Below are 12,453 nucleotides of genomic sequence, written 5' to 3'. Positions count from 1 at the left end.
ATCTCCCTCTCGCTAATCCTTCCCCACCCCCCACCCCATCCCCATCTTTGTCCGTGTGCCTGAGTGCCCTTGCTGTGCGTCGTCGATGAGCTCGTGGGTCTCCGTCGGAGGCGTGCTGGTGGGGGTGGGGGTGGTGGGGAGGGGAGAGGGGGCGGGGGGACACGCTGCCTAATTAACGTCTTTATTCTTCGTGGCTTTCGTCGGTTTGCTCGGAACTCGCGCTCCTCTCGTGTGGGTGTCGCTTCATTTTTTTTTAGGAGGAGGAGGAGGAAGAGGGGAGCCTCTCCTAGTGTTGTGGTGCACACGGAGATGGCGATGTGGTGCTGGCAACGCATCTGCGCCGCTTTTTGTCTGTGATATCGCTTCTCGCCACTCCGCCGTCTCTTGCTGCGCGGTGCCCCAACGCACATGTCGATGCGTGCCTGCTTGTGTGCGAGCGCCTACAGAGTGCCCCCCCCCCCTGTCGAACACTCAGGAGGGTGCCGGCTGCGAAAAAAAAAAGAACGACAAGAAGCAGCACATGCAAAACTCTACTGGTGCGCCGTGTGGAGTGGCCGTGCACCACTGGTGCAGGTCTGTCCGCGACTCGGCAGCGGCGTCCGAAAAAAAAAAACGAAGGGAAAGCCAACGCTCTCCTGGGCTACGTCAGGCGCCCGCCGCCTCATACGACACAGCGGCCATTATGGCCCTTTTTTTTTGCCTCCTACCCCCTCCTCCCACCGTCGAGCTACAGCGTCGCCTTCCACCGCTCTTCTCCTTTGCAGACATCTCGTCTTCGCCTTCCACCACCACCACCCGCTCACACACACACACACACACGTCAGCAACTACCCGTCATCTGCCAGAGGGTGTGACGCAGCCTCGGGTCATCTGTTACGCCACGATATATATTTCTTTCTTCCCTTTCCCCTCCTCTCTCTGGCCCCCTCCCCTCCGCCGACGCCCACACGCACATCTAAAGTGACGGCCAGTCCCGGTCCTCATCTACCCGCGCCTTTCTTCCTCGACCTCTCTCTATCGCACCCTCCGGCTGCAGCAACCGGGAGGAGGGAGGGAGGAAGCCGGCGGCGCACACCCCGTCTCGTCATCGCCCAGCCCCACCCCAGCACGAAAGGGTGCATCCGCGCGTGTCCTGTCGGCGCGGTGTGGTCAACCTGTTTTCGTGTGCGTGTGTGTGTGTGCGTGTGTGCGTGTGCCGCATCGCCACCGCCGCGACCTCCCTTTCAGGGACGAGATCATCTGCGTCTTGCCGCCCGTCTCACTCACGATTACCCGTCTGCCCTCCCATTCCCTCCCCCCCCCCGACAAGCACAGCCCCGTTTTTCTGGTGTGTAAGAATCAGCCACGCCCTCTCGTCGCCCCCATCGTGCCTCCTTGCTCGTACTTTCTTTACTCTATCCGAGTCCTCTTCGTTGTTCTCCTCTGCGCCACCCAAAACCACCGCTGGCGCACTTCCTTTCGCGCTCTCGCCGTTTATCACCCTGTGTGTTGTGCTCCGGCTCCTTGCCGGCCCCTCCCCCTCGACACACACACACACACACACAAACCCCCTTCTCTCTTCGCGTACTCGCTTCTTTCGGCATCTGACTGCCCTTCTCACCTGCGGGGGCGCACACATCGTCGTTGCACACGCCGGAAAAGGCGGCACGTGATACGAGTTTGAGCAGTGCGCATCCAACTTTAGCAGCCGCTGCGCATCTCCCCGTACGTCTCCCTCCTCTCTCCGTCTTCGTTGTCGTTTCCTTGGTGACAGCGGCGGCGGGGCTTCTGCAACCACTTCGACTGCATCTTTTGTCATCGTTCTACCTTTAGCTCATCATGAGTGCGCACAAAATCTTTCTGGGTCTCGCCATCGCCGCTGGCGCGGTGCTTGTCTACTACTTTACCTACCTTCTCGGCCTCACCACGTACGGCGTGGCTGTGTGCGGTCTCTGCAACTGGTGGATGAGCGCCTTCATGCGGGCCGGTCCACGCACGTCGCGGCAGATTCCTCAGCAGCGCATCGCGTACTGTCAGCAGCTCTCCGCACTGGAGCTGAGCAAAGCGTACCGTGAGGGGGAGCTCAGCTGCGTGGAGGTCGTCAGCACCTTCATTGCGCATATCAAGGCCGTGAACCCGTACATAAACGCGTTGGTGTTCGACTGCTTTGACGAAGCCATGGAAGCGGCGGTTGAGGCGGAACGCATCTGGGCTGCGTGGCGGGTGCACAAAGACCCGAAGCGGATGCCGAGCTGGCTGCTCGGCGTGCCATGCACCATCAAGGAGTGCATGGAGTGCCGCGGCTGCCCCAACACATCGGGCAACCCGAACCGCTGTCAAATCATCTCCGAGGTTGACAGCCCCGTCGTGAAGAACTTCCGGGACGCCGGTGCCATCATCCTCGGCGTCACGAACACCAGCGAGCTCTGCATGTGGTATGAGAGCTCCAACTACATGTACGGCATCACCAGCAACCCCTACGACACTCGCTGCCTTGTGGGCGGCAGCAGCGGCGGCGAGGGAGCCGCTGCCGGCGCCGCCTTCTCAACCTTCAGTCTCGGCAGCGACATTGGCGGCTCCATCCGCATGCCCGCCTTTTTCAACGGCGTCTATGGGCACAAGGCAAGCCCGCACTACATCACCAACGTTGGCCAGCACCCAAGTGCCAAGACGTCGGCGAACCACTACATGGCTACCGGTCCTATCTGCCGTTTTCCGGAGGACCTCATCCCGCTCTCACAGATCGCCGCACGTGGCGGCTTCCTGCTCGACCCGGTCGTCTATCCGCCGTGCCCGCCGCTGAGGAAGGTGCTTGACCTCGACCATCACCCGCTGCGCGTCTACGCGCTAGAGGACTACGGCCTCCCTGGTATCCACGTGTCCGAGAGCCAGATCGAGGCCGTGCACATGGCGGCAGAGGCGCTTCGTGAACGCTACAACGCCAAGGTTACCTACGTCAACGTCCGCACGCCGTCGCGCTCGACCGGGGGTGCCGTGCCGCCGGAGTTTCTGTCATTTGCGCGCATCTTGCCCATGTGGGTGTCAGTGCTCACCAAGGACCCGACGGAGATAAAGTTCACCTGGTTCATGTCTCAGGGCCACGTAGGAGGCGTCAACTGGTGCGCCGAGGCGGTGCGTTGGGCGTTCGGCCGCTCACATCACACCCTGCCCGCCATCGCGCTATGCTTACTGGAGACGGTGGAGCTGGTGATGCCGCGGTGTCTGAAGCTCAGCGAAGACGAGAAGCTGCTCCCTTTCAAGATGGGACTGGAGTCGCTCCTGGCCGTCGACGGCATCATTATCGCCCCGACGTTTCCGTCGGCGGCGCCGCGCCACCACTCCCCGCTGTGGAACCCGTTCCAGTTCCAGTACACCGCCGCCTTTAACGTCCTGCAGCTGCCGGCGACCGCCTGCCCGATCTGGCCCGGCTCCTTCATGGCCAACCGCCGCAAGAGCATCTCCATCCACGAGGAACGCTCCCTGCAGCTGCCCCACGACTTCCACCTCCCTAAGGGCGTGCAGGTGGTGTCCGCGACGCACCAGGATGAGCTGTGCATCAGCGTGGCAATCGCCCTCAAGGAGGCGCTTGGCGGCTACCGCTACCCCTCATGGGCGCTGCTCGAGGGCACGGACTACTAAAAAAGGGAAAAAGGGAGAACTCGCCGAAGCGGAGAGAGAGTGGGGCCTGTAATGGCGGATGGACGGCGCTGAAAAACGCCTGGAGAGGTGCGCTGAGACGGACGCGACGCGTGGGCGTCCCTTTTTTCGGGAGGGAGGGAGGACGGTTGACGCGACATGGTATTGTTCGGTGCCTATCGCCCACACCCCTCACGCACTCGTCGTCTCACCGCCGCCGCCTCCGTCTTGGACAGATCGGCGGCGCCATCTTTGCCTTTCCTTTATCCCTGCTTTATCTGACTCGCTGCGCCGTGTGTGTGTGTGCAGTGACGCTGGCGATGGTGATGATGACGGTGTGCTATTCCCCCCCCCACACACACACTGTTCGTAGAAAAGGACAGAGCCGCACGTGGAGTGAGTCGCTTGGCCTGTCTTATGGAATGAGAGAGGGGTAGGGCTAGAGATGGTGAATGGACGGTGTAGTGCCTCGCTGCGGGTTGTCACAAGGGGGATGGGGGCGGGGGAGATGTCGATTAAAGCGCCGTCGACACGAGTGCACGAAAACAGCAAAGTGCGAGCGGCCGCGCCTATGGGTAAGAGTACCACGGGGGCTTTTGGGGATGGGAGTGGGACGCGTGGGGTCTTTGTGCGGTCTGGCGGCATGTTCTTCTGACGTGGACCGTCGTCCCTCTCGCACACAGCGTCCTTCGCCATCAGCTACCTCCTCGCCTTAGAGCTTGCTGCCCTCTTTCGGACTTGCGTACTACGTCATGTGTCCTTGGGCACGCGGAGGGTGGGGGGTGTGCAAACGGCGGAAGGCGTGTGCGGGTGCGTGATGCACCTGTGTCTACCGGCCCGCTACACCCTCGCTTGCTCATCTCGAAATTGTTTTCAAGGCCATCAGCATGCAGAGGACGGTGAAAAGACGGTGAGGAGACCTTGCTCGTGTCACTCTTGTCGTCGAAGCCACGTCCTCCCCACCCCCTGCCCCGTCCCGCGTAACCTTCCCTCTCAGTCCTTTCTCGGTCCCTCTGCGCCCCCCCCCCCTCCTCCCCATCCATCCAACCTTCTCCGCGCGTCGCACGCTGGCGCTCACCCTCCAGGTCCGCATCTTGATCAACGTCCTGTGATGGTTGACGAGACATGTGCTGTTGGGAATCTTGTGAGGAGCATGCATGTCTGTATGCGTCTTCGCGAATGGCGTCGGATCCGTGGCTCTCTGCGCGGTTCTCCACGTGTGCTTGCCGTTGTACATGATCCTGTATACTTGTCCGTGGCGTCGATGGCGCGCGGGCGATTTCTCTTCTTGTCTTACGCCTTCAGGGACGCTGACTGTTGTGTATATTGCGTACGCGTACACACGCATGTGAGCCTGTCTGTGCAGGGGCGTGTCTGTGTCTTGTAGCCAAGGTACGCCAAAGCAAGACCGGGAAGTGGGGAGAGGGTCGTCGTCATGCAGCGCATGCCGTCGCTGTGGGTTGGCGGGGCATGGTGCGACGGCCAGCGTGGCCAGGGAGGGAGGGGAAGGGAGGGAAGCGTCGAGATGAAGACAGGGCTGGCAGAGTGGTTCACGTTACTTTGCGGCGCGTGTGCGTGTGTCAATGTACGTTGATGGGCAGGTGTTGGACGACACGCTCAACCCCCACTCTCACAGCCCTCCTCCCCCTCTCGCTATCGTATCCTTCCCTGGCAGCCCCCGATCCCTTGTTCGTCGCCGACGTTTTTTCGGACGGCGCACCCTCGCATCTCTTGGTGTTCATGTCTGCCTCTGTGGGCAACATCCCCTTGCATCCCTGAAACCATGTTGCGCTACCTCGCCCTCTGCCTCCCTCCAAACCCCTCTCTGGTGCGCGCCTCTCCCTTCATAACACCCCGCACGCACGCACGCACGCATCATACGCACACAAGACAGTAGTGTGCGGGTGGGTGACGAAGTGCATCGCTGCCTCACGTCTTCTCGTTGTCTCGCTCTCTGCGCGTGCCCCTGCATGCGCGTCACCGTTAAACAAGTGACTAATCAACGGGGAAAGCGCAACCAGTACTAACCGTTAAGCGGGGCACATTGACAGGAGTCTGCTCCTCCTCCTCCTCTGCCAGATGTCCCTCACAACCGCCTTCCCCTTCCACGCCTACGTGGGCGATCTGCGCACGCGCACCGTCCACGAGCGCAAGAGCGGCGTCTCCCTCTCCCTCATGACCTCCGAGGACATGGCGCGCCTCGCCTTCGTGGAGGTGCGCGTGCGCTGCGGGCAGGAGGATCGGCTGGCGCCATGGACACCAGCTGTGCGGCGGGACGGCACGCACGCCACGTTCTACGACACACGCATGGGCAACTTCGACGCACGCACGTTCCCTCCGCAGGCGTGCTCGACTTGCTGTAACACGCTCAACTCCAAATACGGCAACGAGCGCTGTCAGGGTCACTACGGGTACATCAGCATGCCGCGTCGCTACCCGAACGACCCGAACCGGTCACAAGAGCGCCTCAGCGTCATTAACCCGCACCTTGCCCAGGAGGTGGAGCAGCTGCTGCAAGCCGAGTGCTTCTTCTGTCACCGCTTCCGTGTACCGGAGTTCGACGTGATGCGCTATCAGCAGGCACTGCGCCTCGTCGACTCCGGGTTGATCGGCGAGGCACTGCGGTTCCTTGACATGGTGGCCAACGCGCATGGACAGGACATGCGCAGTCGACGCCGCCGCGACGCCAACGAGACCGTCATCAACGACATCCCTCTTATGCTGGATCACGTGGATACGCTGCTGCGCCGCCGCGGAGCCGGTGCACCGCCTCTGCCCAGGGTAGCGTCCGGCGAGGCGGGTGCGCACGGCGACGTCAATGGGGACGCCGGCGCTGCTGGCGCGTTGGCGCACGCGGATGGCAGCGATGACGGCTTCCACAAGCCGGTCCTCGACGTCCGCAATGAAATCTGCAAGCAGGCGCTGCGCAGCTTCCGCGAGTTTGGCAACGTGTGCTCGCACTGCCAAGGCATTTCGCCTCGCATCACGACGAAGAACGGCCATCTCTTCTTCTTCTTCAACAAGAAGAACGCCGACTTCAACGTGGCAAACGGCGGGCTGACGACGGCGCAGCTGCGGGAATGGGAGGAGATGAACTATCGCCAGGGCCGCAGCCACACGTACTTCCGCACGTCGTGGGTGCGAGAGCACATCAAGCAGCTGTGCCAGCGCGAGTCCGCCATTCTTGCGGCTCTCTTCTCGCACCTCGGCGAGGCCACCCTACACATGCCGTACGCCTGCTCGCTCCCGTCGACGTACTACTACAAGGTTTTCTTTGTGGACAAGCTGCTCGTGCCGCCGCTGCCCCTGCGCCTGTCGTCGGGCGTGCAGATCTCCGAGTCCGGCGGCATCATCCCCGATGCCGGCACACGTGCCCTGTCTGACGTGCTCGAGTTCGTCGAGCAGATCGAGGCGTACTACGTCCTCGCGAACCACTCGACCCCAGAGCGCAACCTCGTCAGCACAGCGCAAGAGATTGCGCAGGAGCACAACCTGCGGAACTTGCAGGCGAAGGTGACGGAGGTGTACACGGATGTGCTGGAGAGCTTTGCGAAGAAAGAGGGCCTGTTCCGCATGCACATGATGGGCAAGCGTGTGAACCAGGCGTGCCGTAGCGTCATCTCACCCGATTACTTGGTGGAGCCGAACGAGGTGCTGCTGCCCCGCCCCTTCGCCCGCGCGCTGACATTCCCGGAGCTGGTGAGCAGCTACTCGCCAGCGCGCATGATGTTCCTCAAGCGGTGTGTCATGAACGGCCCGGATGTGTACCCGGGCGCCACACACCTAGAAATCGGCCTGCCGAGCGGTGAGACGCGCTTCGTCGACTTGCACGTGCCGGAGCTGATTCGGCGGCAGCACGCCATGAAGTACTTCGCGATGGCGCAGAACGGCTCACTCACAGTCCACCGGCACATCCTCGATGGCGACCACCTCATCTTTAATCGCCAGCCGACCCTGCACAAGGTATCCATGATGGCGTACCGCGCCAAGGTGCTGTCCGGGCTGAAGACACTCCGCTTCCACTACGTCAACGGCAGCTCGTACAACGCCGACTTCGACGGTGATGAGATGAACATTCACGTCGTGCAGAGCCTTGAGGCAAAGGCGGAGCTCGAGTGCCTGATGGACGCCAACCTCAACTACCTCGTCCCGACGTCCGGCAAGCCGATTCGCGGCTTCATTCAGGACCATGTGGTCGCCGGCGTGCTGCTGACGCTCCGCGACAATTTCCTTCCGCACCACACCTTTGTGCAGTTTGTGTACAACGGCATCGCGCCCTACATGCACAAGCATGGCAAGCCCCTCAGCGCGCACGCGACGCTGACGGAACTCATTCCGATGCCTGCGGTCCTAAAGCCACGCCCGCTATGGACAGGCAAGCAGCTCATCTCCGTGATTGTGCACTACGTGACTGGCGTGGTGGAGAGTCGCGGCGGCGCGCCCAAGAGTAACGGCGTCAGCATGCACGGCACCTCCCTCATCCAACCGAGCACCTACACTACCACAGACCCCCACACCGGCGAGCTAGTCGCTGCGTCACGCAAGTGCATGGAGGACGACCACGTGCAGTTCTTTGAGAGCGAGCTCATCACCGGCATCCTGTGCAAGAACCAGCTCGGCTCCAGCAACCTCTCCGTTGTACACGTCATTCACGAAATCTACGGGCCACACATGGTTGGCGAGCTCTTCGGCGCGCTCGGTCGCGTGCTGTCGATGAGCCTGCAGCGCGAAGGCTTTTCCATTGGCATGGATGACATGATGCTCTTGCAGGAGGAGCGGCGCACGGCGCTGCTGCGCGAGCTGGATAGCGCGCCGCTCAGCCTCCCAGACGACGAGGCGACGGTGATGCCCGTGATCATGGGGATGGCGACAAGCCTCCAGAAGGAATTCGTACCGGGACGCATGCTGCGGCCTTTCCCGCACAACCAGCTGCTTACCATGACCATGTCGGGTGCAAAGGGCAGCAACACGAACACTATTCAGATGTCGCTTGGTCTCGGCCAGCAACTCTTCGACGGACGCCGCGTGAAGCGCATGAACTCGGGCAAGACGCTGCCGCCGTTCTTCGTCGCGGAGACGCGAGCCCGCTCGCTGGGCTACGCGATCGGCCGCTTCACCTCCGGTATTCGGCCGGCAGAGTACACCTTTCACGCCATGGCCGGCCGTGATGGGCTCATCGACACGGCCGTCAAGACTTCCCGCTCCGGGCACCTGCAGCGGTGCCTAGTCAAAGGCCTGGAGAGCCTCGTCGTGCAGTGGGACCACTCCGTGCGCGACGCCAACGGCAGCGTCATCCAGTTCCTCTACGGCGGCGACGGACTCGACCCGATGCGGACCTCGTCCCTGCAGGCGTGGGAGGTGGTCAAGGACAACTGCGTCGACCTCGGTCGAAAGATGAACGTGAACACCGGCGTGATGACGGGCGAGGAAGAGGCCGAGGAGGCGGCGTCGCGCAACAGCCAGGGCAAGCGCGAGCGCCCCCACGAGGCGGCCGCGGCGATGCGTGCGGCGCAGCGTGCGTTGCTCGAGGCGGAGGCGCAGCGCGACCCACTCCCCGCTCACTACAAGGCGAGCCTTGACACGTACCTGGAGACCAAGGCGCAGTATCCTCTCTTCAAGAAGGTATCGCAAGTCGCGCGGTGGGCCAAGAACGGCGTCCTGAACGAGAAGCTGCGCGAGAAGCGCGAGGAGAGCATTCGGTACTACCGCGACGTGATGACGGAGCTCACGACGCGACGGCGGGTGCGGGCGTACTGCGACGCTGGCGAGCCAGTCGGCCTGCTGGCGGCGCAGGCCGCCGGTGAGCCGTCAACGCAGATGACGCTCAACACTTTCCACAGCGCCGGGTCAACCGTGACGCACGTGACGGAGGGAATTCCGCGCCTGCGTGAGCTGCTCATCTACGCCTCTGTGCAGAAGGTGGCCATTGTGGTGCCGGTGGAGAAGGCGACAGAGGTGGACGAGGAGGCGATCTCGCGCATTCTGCAGGCCGGCGTAGCGACGCGGTTGACGGACTGCATGGCCCGCGTACCTGCTGCTGTCACAGCGGGTGTGGACGGCGGTGCAGCGGCGAGGGTGCAGACAACGCCGGGGTACCACTATCGGGTCACCCGCAGCGCTGAGGGCACACAGATGACGGTGTCGCTTCTCTTCTCCAAGGGGCTGCTCATGCACAAGCAGCACGCCATGTGCATGTCGAGAGTCGAGCACCTCCAGTCCTTTACACAGACTCTGAAGAACTTTGCACGGCAGGTGGTGACGGCGCTGCGGGGTCGCTCGAAGGACGAGCACGAAGGCGCCGGCGGGCCGCTGCGTGGGACAGCGCAAGACCCGTCTTCCCAGATTGACGACGGCGGCGCCGCGGCCGGCGGCGGCATGAGTGACAACGAGGACGACATGGAGGATCGGTCCACTCAGATGAACACGCCGGCGCTCGGGGCCGCCTCGGCGCCATCCGTCGCCGGCAGCGAGCTTGGACGTGACGATATGATCCCGGAAAGGGGCGACAACGGCGGCAGCAGCGGCAGTGACGAGGACGATTACGAGGAGGAGGCGGTGGACGCTGCGGACGGCTCGCGGCGGCGCAAGGGCGGCAACGGCAACAGCCCCCTGCACAAGAAGTCTCGAGCAGAGGAAGACGACAACGAGGAGGAGGATGAGGACGTCAACGGATTGTTCTGGAAGAGCGCCAGCAACGGCGTCACTAGCAGCGAGGCGGCTGCCGCGGCGTCTGGCAAGGTGAACTACGACTGCTTTCCTATGGTGTGCGCCATGTACGGTAACAAGAAGTATCGGGTGGAAATCGCGCCGCTGCAGCGGGAGGCGGCCACCCGCGACGGAGTCGTGCCGCTACCGGAGGATCTCTTTGTGGTAAACGTGTCGATACAGACGTCGGACCAGGTGGTCACCGTCATCCCGGATGTGCTCGAGAGTGCCCTGGCGCAGCAGATGTTCCCGTCGTGGCTCACGCAGTTCGACTCTGTCACGTACACTCGCAAGGCTGAGGACCCGACGAGTGGCGAGATGGTGTTCCAGGGCAGCTCGGCGACGATTCGCAGTGTGACAGCGTTCCTCGCTCTCTTCACCGTCCGCGCACGCGCCATCAAGGTGCAGAAGGCGCGGTCCACCGACATCCGCGACATGTGCACCTCCTTCGGCGTGGAAAGCGGCTACAAGGCTCTCTTCGATGAGCTGGAAAAGCTTTTCAAGCGCTACTCCGTCGACTATCACCACCTCACCCTCATCGCGGACGCAGCGACCCACCGTGGCGTGTGGGAGAACTACAACTTTACCGGCGTCATCTCCCACAGCGCCAGCCCACTCTTCCAGATGACCTTTGCGTCGTCAAAGCGCTTTCTGCACACGGCCCTGACGCGCGGCGTCGGCGACGAGTTGAACTCCATCAGCTCCGCCATCATGGTCGGTGAGCGCCCTCGCGTCGGAACGGCGCTAGTTAAGGTGGGCCAGGACCCGCAGATCTTGCGCGATGTCATCGAGAAGAACTTTGCCTGAGGAAGACGGCGCTTGCGCGTGCGCAGGTCGCACTCTGCCGTCCCCTCACCCACCCACCACCCTCCTTCTCCACACACACACGCACGTCAAAGCCCGCCGACGTCGTGGTTTTTCGTTGTTCCCTTGGCTGTTTCATGGACGAGTTTGTGACGTGGCTCTGTCGTCGATGCGAAGGTGTATCCGTGTGTGTCTCAAGCGTCGCGCATCAGGGGTGTGTGCGTTGCGGGTGATGTTGGCGTGCGATGCGCTAAGGAGTGAACGCACCGCGCCATCACCGCTGTTGTTGTTTCCGTGTGCGTGAGCGTGTGTCGTCTCATCTTCCTCGTGTTTCGTGGTGGTGCTTACACCTTGGCGCCAATGGATGAGGGCTCCCTCCGCCGTCCTCCCCCCCCTCTTCCCTTCCCTTCCCAGTGGACGTGATGAGCGGAGGGAGGGGGGGGGCAAGCCGATGTGGCGGCGTACATGAGCAAGCGTCTCTCCGTCTCCCTCCCTTACTTGAAAAGCTCATGCCACCTGACACAAGCGAACATCCTGCGGTGCTCGGGCGTATGCGGATCTGTGTGTCGGCCTCTCCGCCAGCGCGCGTACATGCCCTGTAGGGTGTGCAGGTGAGGGAGGGTGCTCGTGTTGCCTCGTGGTGTGTTGTCCCTCTTCCTCTTTCTAACGCGGTGCGTGTTAACATTCGAATTAACGTCCTCTCCTCTGCGGTGTGCCTTGTCCGCACCACACACACACAGGCGTGTGCATCACCTCCTCCGCACAAGCCCCAATGCGCGCCTGCAGCAGGGACGAGAGGACGGGCGTAGCGCTCTCTCGAGCAGCCGCTCATGAAGGGAAGCAGTGGACAAAGAGGCGGAGCACTGGGACGCCTCTGCTTGGTGTTGGAGTCGAGCATGGCAAGCTGGCGGCGTCTGACTTCCCCTCCCACGTCCCTCACGCATGTGCGAGAGAAGCGGAGGCGAGGACGCCGTTGTACATCCAGGCGGTGTTACGCATCAGACGTGCTCTGCCAGGTTTGCCCTTTTGCCTCCCCCCCCCCCTCCACCACCTCACCTCATACGTGTCCCTCCCCCTCCTCCCCTCCCTTCCACCACTTCGGCCTCTCCTGACACACGTGTGTGCCCCTTCTCGTCCTTCTCTGCGAACACAGTAGTACACGGTGTGAGAGCACCCCGTCACGGCGCTGAACCGCACACGAGTGCACCACCACCACCCATCGTCCCCTGCATCCTCACGCCTGGTGCGTTTCCGGTCGTGTGCCGGGGGATCGTATTTTGTACGTGGAGTGCACCGCACAAGCTCATCCCCTCCCCCGACGCCTCCGCC

General features: G+C 62.6%; 2 protein-coding genes across 2 annotated transcripts; both read left to right on the top strand.

Moving 5' to 3' along the window:
• Positions 1–1,818: 1,818 nt before the first annotated feature.
• On the top strand, positions 1,819–3,618 carry LMXM_16_1360 (conserved hypothetical protein; the record flags this gene model as incomplete). The annotated part of the gene is made up of 1 exon (XM_003873775.1): positions 1,819–3,618. One exon carries the CDS (start codon positions 1,819–1,821, stop codon positions 3,616–3,618), a length of 1,800 nt encoding a protein of 599 aa, XP_003873824.1.
• A 2,076-nt stretch (positions 3,619–5,694) lies between these two features.
• LMXM_16_1350 (DNA-directed rna polymerase I largest subunit,putative) lies at positions 5,695–11,127 on the top strand (the record flags this gene model as incomplete). The annotated part of the gene is made up of 1 exon (XM_003873774.1): positions 5,695–11,127. The coding sequence occupies one exon, from the start codon at positions 5,695–5,697 to the stop codon at positions 11,125–11,127; it is 5,433 nt and encodes a 1,810-aa protein (XP_003873823.1).
• Between the last annotated feature and the right edge of the window lie 1,326 nt (positions 11,128–12,453).

The sequence above is a fragment of the Leishmania mexicana genome, chromosome 16 (assembly GCF_000234665.1).
Source record: "Leishmania mexicana MHOM/GT/2001/U1103 complete genome, chromosome 16".
NCBI classification, from domain to species: domain Eukaryota; phylum Euglenozoa; class Kinetoplastea; order Trypanosomatida; family Trypanosomatidae; genus Leishmania; species Leishmania mexicana.
Note: the sequence above shows the minus strand (reverse complement) of the source record. Positions and strands in the feature narration are given on the sequence as shown.